General features: G+C 37.1%; 1 protein-coding gene across 10 annotated transcripts in view; it reads left to right on the forward strand.

Moving 5' to 3' along the window:
* LOC113674005 (kinesin-like protein KIF15) overlaps nucleotides 1-18,456 on the forward strand; it is a 34,701-nt gene that overhangs the window by 12,754 nt on the left and 3,491 nt on the right. For 8 of the 10 annotated variants that reach the window (XM_089199637.1, XM_027190479.2, XM_089199639.1 and 5 more), the window contains 36 exons: nucleotides 2,700-2,880; nucleotides 3,248-3,324; nucleotides 3,703-3,740; nucleotides 3,851-3,954; nucleotides 4,193-4,372; nucleotides 4,674-4,775; nucleotides 4,860-4,967; nucleotides 5,369-5,494; nucleotides 5,673-5,731; nucleotides 5,911-5,974; nucleotides 6,079-6,166; nucleotides 6,416-6,445; nucleotides 6,598-6,779; nucleotides 7,056-7,118; nucleotides 7,230-7,343; nucleotides 7,697-7,790; nucleotides 7,939-8,070; nucleotides 8,421-8,527; nucleotides 8,756-8,899; nucleotides 9,070-9,147; nucleotides 9,418-9,714; nucleotides 9,933-10,040; nucleotides 10,514-10,619; nucleotides 10,761-10,891; nucleotides 11,115-11,192; nucleotides 11,389-11,505; nucleotides 11,751-11,822; nucleotides 11,899-11,976; nucleotides 12,257-12,343; nucleotides 12,436-12,498; nucleotides 12,760-12,840; nucleotides 12,960-13,043; nucleotides 13,413-13,511; nucleotides 16,823-16,870; nucleotides 17,659-17,805; nucleotides 18,270-18,454. In XM_089199637.1, the coding sequence (XP_089055763.1) occupies nucleotides 2,700-2,880; nucleotides 3,248-3,324; nucleotides 3,703-3,740; nucleotides 3,851-3,954; nucleotides 4,193-4,372; nucleotides 4,674-4,775; nucleotides 4,860-4,967; nucleotides 5,369-5,494; nucleotides 5,673-5,731; nucleotides 5,911-5,974; nucleotides 6,079-6,166; nucleotides 6,416-6,445; nucleotides 6,598-6,779; nucleotides 7,056-7,118; nucleotides 7,230-7,343; nucleotides 7,697-7,790; nucleotides 7,939-8,070; nucleotides 8,421-8,527; nucleotides 8,756-8,899; nucleotides 9,070-9,147; nucleotides 9,418-9,714; nucleotides 9,933-10,040; nucleotides 10,514-10,619; nucleotides 10,761-10,891; nucleotides 11,115-11,192; nucleotides 11,389-11,505; nucleotides 11,751-11,822; nucleotides 11,899-11,976; nucleotides 12,257-12,343; nucleotides 12,436-12,498; nucleotides 12,760-12,840; nucleotides 12,960-13,043; nucleotides 13,413-13,511; nucleotides 16,823-16,870; nucleotides 17,659-17,805; nucleotides 18,270-18,454 (3,852 nt within the window). Of the gene's footprint in view, nucleotides 1-85; nucleotides 235-1,209; nucleotides 1,431-2,699; nucleotides 2,881-3,247; nucleotides 3,325-3,702; nucleotides 3,741-3,850; nucleotides 3,955-4,192; nucleotides 4,373-4,673; nucleotides 4,776-4,859; nucleotides 4,968-5,368; nucleotides 5,495-5,672; nucleotides 5,732-5,910; nucleotides 5,975-6,078; nucleotides 6,167-6,415; nucleotides 6,446-6,597; nucleotides 6,780-7,055; nucleotides 7,119-7,229; nucleotides 7,344-7,696; nucleotides 7,791-7,938; nucleotides 8,071-8,420; nucleotides 8,528-8,755; nucleotides 8,900-9,069; nucleotides 9,148-9,417; nucleotides 9,715-9,932; nucleotides 10,041-10,513; nucleotides 10,620-10,760; nucleotides 10,892-11,114; nucleotides 11,193-11,388; nucleotides 11,506-11,750; nucleotides 11,823-11,898; nucleotides 11,977-12,256; nucleotides 12,344-12,435; nucleotides 12,499-12,759; nucleotides 12,841-12,959; nucleotides 13,044-13,412; nucleotides 13,512-16,822; nucleotides 16,871-17,658; nucleotides 17,806-18,269; nucleotides 18,455-18,456 lie in introns of those variants that run through there. The other 2 variants (XM_089199644.1, XM_089199641.1) reach the window with 2 other exon arrangements.

Consider the following 18,456-nt stretch of genomic DNA (forward strand, 5'->3'; position numbering starts at 1 on the left):
GAGCCAAGTGGCTATCAGGAAAAAAAAATTAATTTCACACCCTGGCAAGCATTTCATGATAAGTTATAAATAGCAAGCTGTTACCACAGCAGCATCAACATGCATGTCCGTAATGGAATTGTCAACCTGCTGTCCAACTTCTACATATTGTATTGATAGAAAAGTCATTTATTTCGGAAAGAAGCATCGCTGAACAACAATTTAGAGATGCAAATCTTGCCTCACAATTTATTGGTAACAAATTTCCTAACCTTGTTATGTTGTTTTCCACTTTACTTATATGCATTTTGAGTGTGTTAAAATCTTAATTGTACCTCAGTCTATATTTTAAAACAGGAAGGTATTTTTATGAGGTAGAATCACACAATTTTGCTTTAAAACTGAGCAGCAGGTAAATTGTGATTGAATTGTCATCCTGGTTTGTAAGCATTTGCATGGATTTGAGTCTTAATTCCAATTGCTGGAATGTAATTTGTTAATGGAATTTAATGGCAAGATGACCCTTAACTTCCAGTCTTGTTGTTTATTTATCAGTTGAAGTTGGAATTTTTTTCTAATCTGGAGAGATTGTAAATACAGTATTTAGATACCCACTATATCTCACATTTACAAGGAAGTGGACATGATTTTTCTTTTGGTGAATGTGATAAAGGTAGTTTTCCACAACCGACTTCAAACAGAATAAAATATTCAAAAAGTTTGAATATATTGGAAAGTTATGAATATATTTCCATGTTGCACCTTGCATGGTGTGTTTCCTTAGTATGTTTGCTTTACAATTCAGATATTTTAGATTCAAAGTTCTATTCATTCAATCATTCATCCATGATTACCTTTGACGTATGTTCAATTTCCACAAATATCAGTGCACTCAGCCATGCATGCCACTAGTCTTGGAGAAAATTATTCATAAACAAAATCCAGCACTTCAAGGAGAGTTTTCCAAAAACTTCTCCAAAAAGTCTTTTAAATATATTTTGTTTTAAAGGTTGGTTCTTGAAGGATAAATTGTTTCCAAAGTGCACGCCACATTTGTTCAATAACTTGGCTTATAATTCTCTCTCATGTATAAAGATTACAATAATATATTCTTTGTGTAGAAGGCACAAAAGAGAGGCTGTTCCCTGCAGGGGAATGGATTGTTATGGATATTATTGGCAATCTATCTTTGGATGATGAATTGAATAGCCCCTAATAGAAATTCCAACCCATGGCGTTATAGGAGAGGATGAATAATTTTGGTGGTTATTAACACTGTGTGTAGGGAAAGCAGTTGAATTTTCCAAGGTCATGTTTTGGAGAGTAGTATTTTCAATATCACAATGGATGAAATGACCATTAAGCTGCTTTGACATGATGCTTATGGTTCCTGAACACAAATGTAGGTTTAGCAGGAGGCATAGTCACTCATCGTGTAATTTTTGTCAAAGGTAAAGTGCCATGTAGTAATCTTGAATAAGAATATCAGGCAGCAGTGAGTTGTACCTAATGTTGTAGCTAATTCAGTGGTTGAGGACATTGTTGAATCAAAACAATATTCTTTCAGGGTTTGAGTTTAAGGTTTCTACTATTTTGTTATCACAAGATTATGCTGTTTATATTATATTGCATCCATCCTTGATGAAGTGCAAGATCACCAGTCACTTTTCTTGTTCTTCGGGACATTTTTGTTTCAGTTGTTACCACTTCAGAACTTCTTTCCATATTAAATTTGTGCCAATATTATTTTATTATGATGATGTGGCTATAATTTTCCTAAAGAATATTGTATAAAACAAGTTTTTATAGCAATTATTTTCTCCATTCTTTGATATTATAGTTCACCACTAGCCTCTGCTGTTGTTTCCTGATAACTCTGTTCTCCATGGTTTTTATCAGTTGTTTATGTTGCATTGTGGTTGTATTTAATTACTATATCTGTTATTATGATATTTTCTGCAATGCTGAGAATTTGGAAGTTAGAATAGTTTTTACTAAAGCTTTTAGTACATGGCTGTATTTTTACATGAGAACTGGCACTTTGCCAAGTGATGTACTATTTGGGTTATTTTTTGTATATCTTACATATGTCTTAGGAATCTCTAATTGGCTTAGACTTAAAACCCTACATTTTTAATATTTGTTTTTGTATATATTTTCTGTGATCAGATTATATTTCTATTCTTCATTAAATAAGCTTAAATTATCTCATTGTTTTCAGAGAATTGGAACAAGCTTTCATTTGTTATCAATCTTTTTAATTTGTGTTTTGCTCTTCTTTGCTTTTCAATAGTGAAATTTTAGTGAGAATCTTAAAGTAAAACTGTTGAATTGGTATCACTAATGTGTATATACTATTTAAATATTATCCCATAACTATTTGTAATACAATAGGGATACCATGGCAGATTCGAGTAAGAAATTATAGAGATTGTCTCTAAATTAAATCTTTATCCAAAACATTTTTGTGAAATAGTGCCTTAGGTACACAAATCATGAATTTAAGATAATCAGAAATAACTTCTGTGCATGAAGATTGACTTTATTAGTATAAATTATGATAAGTGTAAAAAAATCATATTTGTTATTTACTTAGATATTCTTGTTTGGTTTTAGTCCTTATATTAATCTATAAATGTGTGGAAATGTTTTCCTATTTATTTTAACGCACCAATAATACTCTTGTCAGAAGTATAAAAAGTGGCTGTTTTGATTTTCAGTGGGGAAGGTGATAACATTCGAGTGTATGTACGTGTCAGACCTCCAGCTAAAAACCTTGAAACAGATGTTGATCGCACACCATGTCTAGATGTAACATCTGGAAATACAGTTGTTCTTCAGAGCAAGCCTGATCCAAAAACATTTTCCTTTGATCATGTGGCTGATATTAACACAACTCAGGTAACTACCATTTTGTAAGTTTGCAGACAATAGTTTATGTCAAAGAAATGCTGGTAGGTTTTTTGTTTCCATTAATCTTCCATTCTAGTTAAAAAGCTTTCATCCCAGAAGGAGTCTTCAATGTGTTCTTCCAGTTGACTACTACTGAGTACATTGGAATTACAGAACCTTTGTACTGTGTTTAAATCATGTATTTTTTAGTGTTTTAGTGCAAGTATATATATATGCCATTAGATGTACTTCCTGTGATATCCAAAAAAGTTCCATAAAGTTTTTCATGGATGTAAAGATGTTAGTTTATTTGGAACTGACACAACTTTTTATATTTATTAAAACTTAAGTCATTATCCATGTAATTTTTGAACAGGAAGAGGTCTTTGGAGCAGTTGGGAAGAAGATTGTAGAGGGTTGTGTTGCAGGTTACAATGGAACAATTTTTGCCTAGTAAGTTGATGAATATATATATTGCTAATGTAATACCTATGCACAGCTTTGAGTTTGCCTCATGGTCAAGTGACTTTCACTGCCTCCTACTGGGTTACTTGCTTTGTTTCAGGCACTTTGATGGTGAAATTGAGTGTTGTTCTTGTTATTCTTATTTGAAATAGCTTGATAAAACAGTTTTCATACCACTTCTGTGTTCATTTATCTCTTTACTACTTTCATGTAAATATGAAACATGTAATAACATTTGGCATGCCATCTCAAATTTGATAAACTCTCAGGTATAAAAATTTTTTCATGGTTGATCAGCCATTTTAAGATGCATATTCTGTTCTCAACTCACTAATCAATTTGTTTGTGATTTGCTTCCTTCCTCAGTGGCCAGACTGGCTCAGGGAAAACATTCACCATGCTTGGTAAGGCTTGGCTGCCAAAAATGTTTGATTAAATAACATTCCCTGGTGTGATGCAAAAGGCACTAGAAACTTCCCATTTGTCTGAGTTGTTGTCTATCTCTGTGTGATAGGACCTGCTGAGGGAGAGGAAGAGAGCTTTACTCATCAGCTCCGTGGTGTCATACCACGTGCATTTGAATACCTTTTCAGTTTGATAAACAGGGAACAGGAAAAGGTATATTATTGTGCATGCCTGAAAAAAATAACTCTTCTTAGGATATATTGTCTAAGTACATGTAGTGCTATTAACTCCCACTTTGTTGTAATAAAAAATGATATAATATCCTCCTAGACTATTTTAAAGATATGTAAAGGAACTTTTCCCCTAAGCTGTCAAAAGGAAGCTTAGTTTTTAGGAAAAATTGAAAAACTGATTGTATTCGGTTTTTTTGTTTTTTTGTTTTTGTTTTCAGTATGGTGAACGAGTAGAATTCTTGTGTCGCTGCTCTTTCCTGGAGATCTACAATGAACAGATATTTGACTTGTTAGATCCTGCGTCAACGGGCCTGTCACTTAGGGAGGACATCAAGAAAGGTGTATTTGTAGATGGGTTGCTAGAAAGAGATGTGGCGAGTGCAAGGGATGCTTACAGGGTATGCACATTTGTCTTATGTTAAACTTGATATCGTAAGTTTTTGTCAATCATTTATAAAGATATCCCTTAAATGAGGTTTTCTCTTAACTTCCATGTACTTCAGGTTGTTCTTAAACATAAAAGATTTGAGAATTCAGTTGCTACTATGAGAGATTCTGTTGATAACTTTGATTGCCTGGCCAATGTTCTCCTGTTACCTTACCTGTTTCTCCTATTAATGAAAGGTGACATTCTTATTACGGTCTGCAACTTTATATTTGATCATTCCAAAACTCACTCAAATAATAATTCTTTCTTAGGTGTTGAATTCTGGTTGGCTGAACAGAAGAGTAGCCTCCACATCGATGAACAGAGAAAGTAGCCGCAGCCATGCAGTTTTTACAGTGACTTTAGAATCAAAGGTTCAGCAATTTTGTATAACAAACTATGTTATTTTACAGTAGTACTTTATGGTGTTAATAACCTTTTATCCTAATAATCTTCAGGAACGTAAGGCAGGTATGGCTAGTATCAAAGTGTCCCGTCTTCATCTTGTGGATTTGGCAGGTTCTGAAAGACAGAAGGATACTCATGCAGAGGGCCTCAGACTTAAGGTAAACTTTAATTCACTTCCTGCAGTAGATCTGTAACAAACTTGGTAACAAAAAAGTTATAACCATTAAGTACTAAACTTGTTTACCTCAGCATCAAAATAAATGCTTTTGAGGGGCAGTCTGTCAAAGTTTCATTTAGTTAGGTGTTATTAGTCACAGTTGAAAGTATGAACTAGTCAGCACTGTCACATCCTTTCTCTGATAGCTTTTACCATGTGATAGCTTTTGCTATATGGATTAATTTTTAGAGATATTGTATAATTTTTGAACCATGCAATGGGAATGACTTCTTTGGACTTAATTCACTTCATTTTGTAATTGGCATATTTGTTTTTTTTCATCGGCATATACAGTTGTACATATATATGTAGCTGATCAGCTTTGTTTTTCTCACTTTACAGGAAGCAAGTAGTATTAACAAGTCGTTGTCAGCACTTGGTAATGTGATCATGGCCTTGGTTGATATCACTCACGGGAAGACCAGACATGTTCACTATAGAGACTCAAAACTAACATTCCTTTTAAGAGTAAGTAATATTATGACTGTCTCTTATACAGCGCTAAAACTTAACATTAATTCTACTTCTTTCTACCTACATATGATTTTGTATCAGTGTCTTTAACACTTAGCTTTTGCAGGGTTCTGGTGCACTTAGTATTACTGTATCATGGTACATTAATCTAAAATCGATTTTTATTTCACAGGACTCACTGGGTGGCAATGCAAAGACTTATCTTATTGCAAATGTACATCCATCTGCTAAGTAAGTTCTTTTTGGACAAAATACTGCTTTCCCTAATATAAGTGATAATAAAAGGGCTTTCTGTAGATATGTGCTGATTGGTTCCTCCTTGAAAGCTGTTTTACATGTGTAAAGGGATTTTTGTCAGGATTGAGTCGTCAACAACAATTTAACTGTGGTCTTTTTTTCCTTTGTAACAGGTGTTTTGGTGAAACATTATCCACTCTAAACTTTGCTAAAAGAGCAAAGATGATTAAAAACAAGGTATTGTGCTTAATCTCATCTTGTGGTACTGTAAGTAATCAGGTTATTTTGAGTCAGAGTGGTTAAGGCATGAATTGAGACCCTTATGATGTTTCATATTGTAGGCTGTGGTGAATGAGGATGCTACCGGAAGCATTACTGCTCTTCAAGCTGAAATAAGACGACTTAGAGAGGAGCTGGAGAAAGCTCGAGGTGACAGCGCTAATTTCTTAGTTCAGAATAAGTTCAGAGACCACTTTAGGAATTTTGCAATTTGTCCATGGGTAATTCGTTGGGCAATAGGTTCCCTCATCCTCAATTCGACTGTTGAGGATGTTGTCTCTGAGAACTTGTTAAAATATTTCAGCTTCCTGTTCTCTTGTTGGCATAGTTTTTTCAACTATCTCCGCATCATTCTTGTCCCCAATTTACTTAGCGTGTGTTTTTTTACCCTTCTTTTAGCTGGAATTCCAAAGCAAATCACCAGACAAGGTACGATGTTAGGCATCTAAAGGCAAAATTCCGCGTCAATTTTGCTCCATGTAGCTAGAGGAAATGCTTAGGTCAATGAAAAACGGTTAATTTGTGACAGAGAGTCATGTGTTGTAGGTGCATCTAACTCAACCGAATTTCTCATTTTCCAGAATCAACTGAAGCAGATCATAAAAATTCTCGAGGTGAAGCTTGTGTCCCTGCTGATACAAACAACAATAACAATAACTGTAACAATAACTCTGGAATAGATGTGAATCAGCAGTACCGGGAGTGGAGAGAAATGATGGTGGCAGCCACTGCGGCGAGGGATCGAGCCGAACAGGAAAAGCAGGTTTGAAACAGGCTCGACGTTTTAGTAAATCATTAATTAGTAAATCGTGAAACATGATGAAGGGAACTGCTTTCAAAGCAACGTCTTAAGAAAAAATTTTGGTCATTCAATTTTAACTCCAGTTGTCATGGAGAAAGAGACTAGATTAAATGCCTTATGGTCGATCTTGCATCTGTGAGGAAGAGCTCCCTATTGACTATGGTAGCAGGATAGCATTAAAGAAACATGCATCACAGGAAAGCTTTATTTTTTATCGTCTTATCTCTCTCTTTCCAGTGCTTAGTTGAGAAGGTGCAAAAGCTCGAGGAATTGTGCAGCAAAAAGGAAAAATTCCTTCAGGTCTGTGTATAGAGATCTTATGTTTCATCAGAAATTGATATTATCTGAAATAATCGGAAGTATCGTGCATATTTTGTACATACAACTTTGAATTTCTTTTTTGTTCTACAGTCGACAAAGATGATCCTAAAGTTTCGAGAAAGCACAATTTCCAGACTGGAGAGACTGAGAAAACGAGATAAGGAAGGGCCTGATGGCCAAGACGACGATAAGGAGAGAGAAATTGTGAGTTCGGCAGAAACATTCCTCGATTTTCTCTACTTATCAATGTTTTGTTTGCAAAATGTATACAAAATGGTTAATTAGCTCGTGGCCTCGGACGTTTTATGGTGTTTTGTTTTAGTTCGTATTTAATGAAGCTTCCAAGGATTGGAAGGAATGCAGTTGTGCTATAAGCCAACACAGTTTCCTTCTTAATTGGTTAATACCCTTTTTCATGCTTTTATGTGCAAAATTAATAACTTCCGGTAGCTTTGAGATTTTTTTAGTATTACCTTCACTGATATTGCAAAATACAGTGGTTGCTGTTTTTTTTTGGTAAAAATCTCTAGAGCTGTTTTGTTTTCTTCCTACTCTAGCAACTTCTCAAAGAAGAAATCGCCGTAATGAAAGATAAACTTGAGCACCACCCAGATGTCACGAGGTTCGCTATGGAAAATCTAGAGCTTAGAGGTAACGAACTACCTTCAGAAAACTGTTTGAACCTCATTTCATATTCTTTAAACCCAAGGTGTGCTATTTTGTCAGAAGAGAGTACTGCACGTGGTACTCTCTTTTTAAAATTCGAAACTTTTGACGTCTGCTTTGCCTTTTTTTTTAGCGGAGCTTAAGTGCATACGCACCCGGGATGAAGATGGGACTGATTTCACTCAAGATCTTGCTAAAAGTCAGCGCTACACGTTGCAGTTGGAGAGACAATTGAGGGAATTGCTTCAGTCACCTCAAGGAAGTGGTCAGTTTATTACATAAAACTTTATGGGGTCTTACTTTATCAGTCAGTAATAACATACCATTTCTCAGATAGTCTAGGAATCGTCTCACTGTCGTATGATCTTACTGTCTTGCAGTCATCCCAACTGAATTCACCCTGTGTTTGCAGCGTGACATCATCTTCTTAACTGACTTTCAATACATGCGATCTCTTTGCCCTAACAAAATCCTATATGAGGCAATAGTCGGCCAGCGAACCTTTGCCTTCGAGACGCGAAGTGTCTGTAATGGCGACGTTTTCAAAAGTGCTATGGGTAGTTCTAGTAGTTTGCATATTGTTGACTTTGTTCTTTTCATGTACTCATTCTACAGAACTTGAGAGAAGTTTATCCAACTCCTTGCTAAACTTGGAAGCGTCGAATGCCGAACTCGAAAAGTTCAAACTCGAAAGAGCGCAATTACACGCTCAAATGGAATCGGTGAGTAATGGAGATAAGCAGAAATCGTGACTCTGTTCAAGTTGGCAAATTTCTTCCCTGAATATGTTGACGCCAGTTCAGTTCTCAAGTTGATTAATTTTTTGTTGTCAAGTTTTTTGTATGTCATACGTCGTACGCCGTTTTAATTGTAGGGTAAAGTCAAAGTAAGGTATCGTTTGATGTTGATTAAGGCAGAAGTTTAATTTTATTTTTTGTATTTTATCCAAGACTCGAGAGGAACTAACAGAAACCCGTGAAAGTTTACAACAGACTAAGGAAAAACTAGTAGGACAAGAGGAGAGCTTCAGAAAAAAATGCATCGACTTAGAAGCTGATGTTTTGTCACTCAGAAAGGCCAACTCTGAATTGGAGGTAAGATCCAACTACAGTCAGATATCCCTTGGTGCCTCTCGATTGTTTTAAGCCAAGATTATAGAGTGACAGTACAATTCAGAGCAAGCCATTTTTTACAACTATTGTCTCTAGGTCTTAGCTGCGTTTCATTTTTATTCTGAATTGAATGTTAGTTGACTTTTTCATAGAGAGCACTGGAAGCACATCAACTGAAAACAGCAGTGGAGCGTACGACATTAAATGACATCCACATGCAAACAATCAAGGTGAGACAACAAACAGGGCCGCGGTAAAGCTAAGCAAATGGAAATAAAGTTTTGTTTTTACTTTATTCAGATACTCAAAACTACTATTCAGGGTTATAACCAATTTGCAAAGGTCTAAAATGAGGTTTGTCTTTGACCTGTAGACCAGCAGACCTTTAGCAGCTGGTAATAAATTGGTATTTTCCGCAGTGTTTAGTTCTGTGTGATTCCTCTGCTTGATGTTTGATTCTAGTATCATTTTATCCTTTCCCGGCTTTGTTTTTTCTTCAGAGTCTTACCTCCCCTCGGAAAATCCTAAACACGCCCAATCGACTGAGTCCACGCAGCGCAGCAAGCACTCCTAAACGGTCCCCGGCTGTTGGTCGAAAGTCTAAGCTGTCTTCTCCCGTGATAGGGACACCTGATGAGAAACCCAAACCACAAAATGGACTGGTAAGGAGAGACAGCTTCCACGATATTGGATCAGACAGTGAAATGGATGATCCGTTCTTCAATTTTGACTCCGAAGAGATGGATGACGAGGAACTTTATGCTGAATCGCTTTTGGAGGAGCTAAAAAAGCAACAGGTGAGAAGAGGAACAAACGAAATTATTAATAGTTGATTGGTGTGGAGGATGCGCGAGTCTTTTTTATTTCTTCTTCATTTTTGAGACCATTCAAAGATAAAACTGAAGCAAAACCCTCCCGGTTTATTTTGGACACTCATTTGAAACTTGCTTTTTGAGGCATGAAGAGTAGTACCAGCTCATAATTCAGTGGTTATTTTTTCCTTGACGTTTCCCAGGAAATGAATAACGTCCAGTTACAACAGCTCCAGACAGAAGAGGCGACAAGAATTCGACTGAATCAAACCGTCAACAAACTTGAACACCAAGTGCAGAATCTCACGTCGGTGAGTAACTTTACCCAGGAGGTTAATATTTATACAATATTATCGGAGAATGCTGCTCAACCCACCTGCCAAGACCGAGGAATAAAGAAAGAATCTGTGCTAAGTAACGGGTTGAACTGTAAATCCCCACGTTATTGATATGTGACGAGGTGCAATAACTTTTGGTTGGATGGCCTTGTTACTTGATCAGATAGCGTATAGCAACGTCCAATCAGACTGCATACGAGCTAAAGTGTTTTTGTACTTTTCAAGTTCTTGTAGCACGACCATCATTATGACATTTATTTGTTGACCGATGTAATCACGCTCGATGATGTCTTTTAGTTCCCCTTAAAAATAGAGCCATGGTTATTTTTTCATTAAAACTAACATATCGTTGTATTTTCTGTGCTTATTATGCAACAATCAATTTTTTTGGACTTACCTTTTTAAGTTTTGAACAGCAAATGCGAATTCGTTTCATTTTCTTTTAGGTTCTAACCAGTGAGCGGGAAAAGCATGCTGCAACTGAGACTGAGCTGAACATGAAGAACCTGGGTCTTGCTGACAAGCTGAAGGAGGCCCGGGGAGAACTTACTGGTATGTTAAAAATGTGTTTTTCAGAGCAATTACTAGTTATCTCAACCATTACTACATGAAGATGAACTTATTACAAACACGCCAGACCATACTACTGTGTATATCAAATACTAACATTGTTTACTGTTGTTCTCGATGCAGTACTCCGAAGTGAAATAGAAGATTTGAAATGCTCAATGCAAGCTTCACAGAGACAAGTTGATTCGCTGAAGAAGGAACGAGACATGGAAAGTATTGAGTCTGGCAGAAGACTTGCCACATTGGAGAGTAAGGTATAGGAAACATAAATCTTATGTATTTTTAGTTAAGTTTTGTTGTCATCATAAGGCGTAGAAAGTTTGCTTACGCAAGAAAACAACACGATACACCTGCCTGGGGGGGGGGGGGGGGGAATAGGACATAGTCGAATATCAACCGGCTACTAATTCAATCGCATAAACATGTAGCACCGCATTTTTTTTATAGAAGTTAATCACTATGTTTATTTGATTTCAGTTAACAAGGCTTGAAATAGAGAACTACAATCAACAGACAGAAATGGAGAGCTCTATAGAGATGAACCAGCACTTACAGGTGAGGCGCGCAGTATTCGTGTTACTTCCCGGACTTGCTATTTGCTGCAAAGGAAAGGGAAAGGGTAGAGACAACTGGCTTTGTTTTCCGATGCAATACTTCAACAATTTGAAGTTTTGCAATTAGAGAAATTAAGACGGCTGTTGCAAAGCAGATTGGATTATTACAAGTAACTTGATTGTTTGATCTGCTCCAGGCGGATGTAGAGACACTCAGAGATGAACTGGAATTCAAGAATCACAAAATTGAAGAGTTCGAGAGCATGTTACAAGCAGAAAGACAGAGACTCAAGGACATGGGACAAGAATTGCAGGTACAAAAGCAACAAGTTAGGGTTAGACAGTTTTTCGCCGTTTTTTTTTTTAAACTCCACCGGCGTTCATACCATAAATAGTGAGTACGAAAGAAAAGGCTATTGGGTTTAAGGTTGGCGATGACAACACTGCAATAATTATCAAGAACAAGTCTTGATTCAGTGTTAGCAAATATATCAGAATCATTTTCAGTTGCCATGATATATTGAGATAATTTTATTGAATGTTACTTTTTTGTTTCAAGGGAACTTTGGAGAAGTTAGACATTCAAACTGAGACAAATAACAAGTTGCTGGCTCAACAAGATAAACAACAGGTAGATTACGCTGTACTAAACTTTAACATTCTTGGTGAGTTATTGACACTTGATTACTTATCGTATTGTATTGTAGGATATGGTGAGGGCTCTGGAACAGCTTGTGGCCTTGAGGACAGAGCTACAAGAAAGCAACTTGACTTGTGAACAACAGGTGAGACAGCTTGCGCCAAAAGGCTGGTCGCCATGTTGTATTCTTTAGCTGAGGAAGGTTCTTACCGAGAGGGGAAAGGGTTTTGGGGCGATGGGCGTGAGAAAAACTCTTTGCTAAAATTTAATATGGCGGCTTAGCTAACTGTCGGTAGTGAATACTGTGTTCCCTGTGCATTCAATGAAATGTGAAACTGAGATAAAATTCCGCAACTTTTATCATTTTTGTACCAAATGTGATTTGGTTCCATGCCACTAATGCGATGGGTTTTGTTTTTTCACAGGCTCAGAAAATACACTCTTTGTCAGAGGAACTCGATGAAGCAAAGACCAGCATTAGAACGTTGAACAAACGAAACGAATCCGACATCGTGAGTGACTTGGCGTTTGTTTTGTTTCCTCGGAAAGCTGTTATAATATTCTTACAGTAAAAAATAACTGTCGATTATTTTCCCTCTTTCAGGATTGTGTTAACAATTTAATGGAGTCTGTCAAAGGTCTAAAAAAGAACCTTGGCGATAAAGAGGTGAGACTGTCTGTTAATACTCCTCCGTCACTTTACTACTGCGAATCTCAAGAGAATATGTAAACACTCTACTTGTACATTGATTTGCTAAAAAGTGACATTTATATTGCTTCATATCTTGTCGTGGCCGTTTCTCTCGAAGGCTTGTCTCCATTTCAAGTTTCTTTTCCTCTTCTACTTGACAGAGGAACCTTTTCGCGTATTCACGTGATTTGTTAAACCATGGGACTATACATTATTTTTTTTGTTCATTATCTACAGAGTGAACTCTCGTTTGTTAGAAATCAACTAGAGGAGAGCAAACTTCAGCAACAGGAGTTGACAGATAGTATAGAAGAAAAGGTAAATTGTTGTTGTACACATTGGGGCTTTTGAGGACAGTGCTTTGTATGGTGCTAGTGTCGATGGGGTTTTCAGTGTCCCAAAGGTAGGCTAACGCGAATGTCATTATTCTTCAACAGAAACGAACCATCGAGAAACTGAAAGAAAAACTTGACCGAGAAACGGAGAAGTTTAACAAAGAAAGATTGGATCGCGAAACTGAAGTAAGTTGTCACTCTATTTGTGTCGTTATTACTTCTCTAATTCTGTGGCATTCTTCCTCATTCAATATTTTTTATCATCAACAACGAATACACACAACACAACGAAGTAACGAGAACTTAAATGAATAAAGTATACTCACTAAATAATTTTTAAACTACTGTGAATATATGAAAGTCATATATTTGAACTGCGGATAAAGACGTGACTATGAAAGCGATCTTCGCAATAATGAACACTACTTGAGCCTGTAGTGGGTTCAAATCCCGTACAGGCCTGAATTTTTTTCAGGCCTTATTTTCACTACTGCTCAAGTAGTGTTCATTACTGCGAAGATCGCTTTCATACTCACGGAAATAATTTTGTCGCAGATGGGTCAGTTGAGAGATGACCTTCGTCGTACCACTGAGCAATACAGAGAGCTTAACCAGGCCTTGGCTCAACAACAGCAACAGATCACATGTTTGCAGGTGAGTTGCGACTTATTTCTTATTCATGAAATTCAAGCCGAAGTGAATAATTGATGTGGTTGCTTTAAGAGCTTTCTCGCACTATTTTTACTAAGCCGGAAACTTGAATGAGTAAGGCCATGACATCTTTCCCGATCACTACTCGCGTATTTGTTGTGAGGAGCTGAAACTGAAGAACAGAATTTGCCTAGAGTGTGTATAACTATCGTATTGTAGCCGAAGCATCAACACTTTCGTAGATTGGAAGATGTTCTGTGGCAGGCAGAAACAAAGCAGACTTTCCTTCAAGCTCAATTACGTCAAGATTTCGTTTGTCAAGGATTAACCGGCGGTTGTAGTTTGAAGACATTTAGAGTTGGAGGAGCGTAACCTGGTGCTAGTGAACTATCAAACACGTCACCATTACCATCATTATAATAAAGGGAGTGCTTCTAGGCACTGTTATGTACCCTTTTATGTTTTATCCTGTTAGTGTTTAGCTGTCCCCAATTTGACTAACCATTCCACAAGACTAAACGACTTGTAAGGTTAAAATCTTTTTTTTTTTTCTTGGAAAGTTGATCCGCACTGGGGAGTGCTTTTCAGCGCTATCTTAAACCCCAGTTTGGATTGCTTTTTGGTGGTTTTCCTCTTTCTATCCTATATCAGCGTGAAAAGTCATTTAACACTTTCCCAATGTTTTATTTTAGAGCTGAACTCTTTACTTTACTGTACGGCGAGTGCCTCTAGGTGCTGTATTAACGCCGTGAATGGTAAAAGGCCCAACCACAAGAGAGTGCTTTTGAGTGCCGATTATCCAAAAATGTGATTGAACATTTTACCACAACTTGTGGCTTTTAAAGTTATTTCATCATACGAACTCTGAGAGTTACGATTCTCTTTGGAGCCTTTTGAGAACAAACTTTTATTATTTTATCAGCAACAGATTCGTCCTCTCTGCCATGGCTTACACAAAGGGAATTTTATTTTTTAAACGTTTTAGATGTCTTGGACTGCATCACCTCTTTAAGTTGGGCCTAAACTTACCACTCCTTTCTGAGCCCCTCAGCTAATTACCTTCTTGTCTTCTGGTTCAAGGCCATCAGCTGACATAGATCCCGGATGTACTCTTCTTGACACAATTCCCATTTATGCAACCCACATCACGTGATCCAGCGCCCATGTGAAGGTCATGGAACTGACGTTATCGGCGCGTTGAGATAGTTTACAAGATTCAGCATCATACAACATGGCTTTCTCTTATTAACATTCTTTTGCCACTCAAAACTGATCTTATTTTAAGCGTCTATTTATAATCCTTATATTTATGATCAGGCTTTAATTTGGCCTCTGGCTAAGGTTTGTAGTTTTTATTTTTACCCTCGGACGCATCTCAAGCGTACCACTTTCGTTATCCTGTATTCTGAACTCATACCTTCTTCAAACGGTTTTATGGATTTTATTTAGTGTAGGTTTATTTACCTATCAGTATATTTATCTTATCTGTATAACTGGTGAGTATGCGTATCTTGTGTGTATCAAACATCTTAGACTGACTCAGAAGATGATCTCTTAGCTATTGTCCCGTTTTTTATGTGGCTCTGTAGGGTATAATGAAAATAGTATTGTCTCACAATCTCTGATCAGGGAATAAGGGACTGAAGTTTTGATTAATTAGTATAAACGGTTTTCCGTGCGGTTTTTTCTTAAATATCTTTTTATAGCCAGTATTCATACGTGGGTTGAAATATTATACGAGAACGCAAGGTATTTTTTTATACAATATTTAATATATTGATCCAAGGCAACTTGTACATATTTATAGCTAAGAGTATTTTACTAAAGCCATGGCTGCGGTGTGCTTATGGTGTTCATTGGTTTTATATTTGGTCTCTTGTATATAGGCTTACAGAAAGTAATAATTTATATCAAACAAATGCCAGTGAAGACTGCTTTGTCTCTCGCAGTGCTTCAGCTCCTACTCAGCTCAATGTTTGTAGGCTCCCGGAACAGTATGACATTCATTAGATAGATCCTCTTTTACATATACATTTAACGTTTAGAAATGTAGCGTCAAAGTTGTACTGATATTTTTACACCAAAGGGATTTTCAAACGTCATATTTCATCTAACATAAAGGGGCGAGAAATAACATGAGGCAAAGCTTATTAAACGAATAAGTCACGAATGAGGCAATGACAGTAGAAAACACCTCTCATTGTAAGATATGAATTTTAAGGATCCAGAGACCACGAGAGCTCAATGGCCTCTTGCAGTGCCCGTATTTTGTAATCCAATTTACATTGTTAAGAGCTTGACTCTTGAGTCGATGCACTGTATTAACCAATAGTGTGTTGTTAGATAGGTACAGTCGCATTGTGTATATATATATCAAATACATGATCACATTGCAAACAGTGAATTTTCAAGGGTGTTTGTTCTTGATGCATTATTGTAATGCAGTTGATTACGACAATACTCCCCCAACCCACCCCTCTTTGGTTGATGTTATCTAACTGCGAAATAACAAGGGAGAGGTAAGAAAAAACGCTGACAACACCTAAAATTTTTCCCCTCTGCATTTAGCTGATGTAGAGTAGCCAGTATGTGTGTACACTGTACGCTGTACACTGTACACTGTACACTGAACGGGAGGCGTTGGCAGTATTTTACAGACAGAATGAATGAAAAAAAAACTGGGCTTTTTTCACAATAGGTTGTAATTACAGGCTTTGTTTGCATATTGTGATGTACGAGGTTGTAACGTGATAAGCAGTTCCCAAACCCATCAGTTGTCTTTCTTAACATTTCCACTGAATAAACGCAAACTCCCCCAAAGAAAGTAACAAGTCTAAGCGTCCTGTCTGCCGTAGGAAGAGAAACAATGTCGGGGAAGAAGTCTTTAGCTGAAATGAAGCGGATTGGGACGTTTACAACTATCTAAGAACTGTTAGCGTCCGGTTAAAAGTTACTCTTTTCAATTAAAACAAAAGTTTAAAACAATATTCCTCTCTTTCACGGTGTTTTTAATCAGCCAAGGCCCATGCTTCTCAGCAGACAGAGGCTAAATGTTCATTGCAATTAGTTACGTTTCCTATGCTGAACTCGTAACCATTTTTTGGTAGGACGTATTTAGTTTTCTTCCCAAGAAATATCGTAAAAAGTAATCGAGAGAGGAGCTGTAACAGTTTATACCAAGTTAGTGGCCTGAAAGCTCGCTGCAACCAATGGGATGGATAGCAACTCGAAATGGGAAAAAAAAAGTATAGGCATAACTTATTGTGTGAAGGATTTGCATTCCCTGAACATTTAAATGTCCATTTTTAACGCAGTCTGATTTGAAAGACAAGAAGACTACAGTGGTGACCTTAGAAGACAAGGTAAGAGAATTTTGCTGGAAACTGAAGTTATTTTTTTATGTCCTACTTTGGCGTTATCCGGTTGGTCTAACAGCTGGGACCTCTACATACTCAATTTGACATCAAAGAGGAATTTTTATTTATGATATCTCCATCGCGATTGGCTATGATTAGTTGTCATTTATCATTTTATGTTTGTTTGCCCTGAATCAGAATTAAATGCCCGCATTGATCATGTACGAAGCACGAGTAAATGAGTCATTGTGTTATTTTCAAGTGGACTCCTCAAAGAATTATCGATAGGAATGTTTTCCCAAGCGTGGTAACTCTTTTACAGACTTCTCAAAAATCCCCTTTTATTCGTATTCAAATCTACCCTTTACATTAAAAAAAGAAAACGTACTCTAGCTATAACGGTAATATATAGCTTGTTTGATATTCCTTTTATTTAAAACTGTTTGATTCGGGCGATAATGTAAAACAAAGGAAAAATTTACTTCAGTTCTACCTTTTTGTCCGTGATTATCCCGGTTTTAAGGGTAGTGGACAATCGATCCAACAGGTTGCCATGGAATCGTCTCGATCACTTTAGCGTTATCCGAAACGATCGGGGCATTCCGAACGATCCATGAGGACCAAGGCTAATGCAACTTTTGGTAGGAAGAGTAAATCTCTGCTTGGTTGTCCATTATAACCTTTTTCTTTTTTGAACCAAGCTATTTGAAGATCGGGAAGTATAAATTTTTGTAAACCTCGCAAGGTTTTCTACCTAATCTGGGATTGCTTTACTTCTGATAACGTTTCTACAGGTGCGCGAAATCGAACAATCCAAGGCCGAGCTGGAGTCTCGGTACGAGAGTCGGCTGAATCAGTTCCAACATTTGAACGAATCACTGGACGCATCTGGAATGATTGAATCACATGAAGCTGAGTTGGACAAACTGCGCACCGCACAGGTATTTATCAAACGGAAATACACTTGGTCAAATAATATGCAGACAGATACTTCCTCGTCGATTTATAAACATGTTTCAAACCAGTGCCTTGGTGGAACCATGGGTCTGGTTCAGATATGGGAAAAGAACATTTGTATGAAACGTTGAACTCGTGTTGTTACCGCTGTTTTTTTGTTTTTTTCCGAGCCTCATTACAAAGCTAGAAAACGTTTCTCGAGGGACGAAATGTCGCACGACAATTTGTAATCCATTTTTCGACCAGTTTAGCTCAAGGTTAACTCAATTTTCCAGGGATTTTTTATTTTATCTAAATCATGTATGTGTTAGTTCCAACAGCAGTGTTTTGTTTCTGTAACTTTCATCACGTTTCATTCCAGTCCAGTGGTTTGATAACTAATCATGGAGGTAGCAAGGTCCTTCCATGTTGCCTTACCTTCACCTTTATTCACTCTTATTTCTTGTAGTTCAGTATGTCAAAAGTGATCGATAACTTGGAGGCTCATCGTCAGGAAAGAAATGAAGAAATGGAATTATTACGAGGTCAACTGGAGGAGATGGATGAACTGAAAAGAAATAACGACCTGCTGGAAACACACTGCAAGACACTCACTTATCAACTGGAGGCTGAGAGGAACGAAGCCAGAGAAAAGT

This window comes from Pocillopora damicornis, chromosome 3, assembly GCF_964200805.1.
Source record: "Pocillopora damicornis chromosome 3, jaPocDami1.2, whole genome shotgun sequence".
NCBI classification, from domain to species: Eukaryota; Metazoa; Cnidaria; class Anthozoa; order Scleractinia; family Pocilloporidae; genus Pocillopora; species Pocillopora damicornis.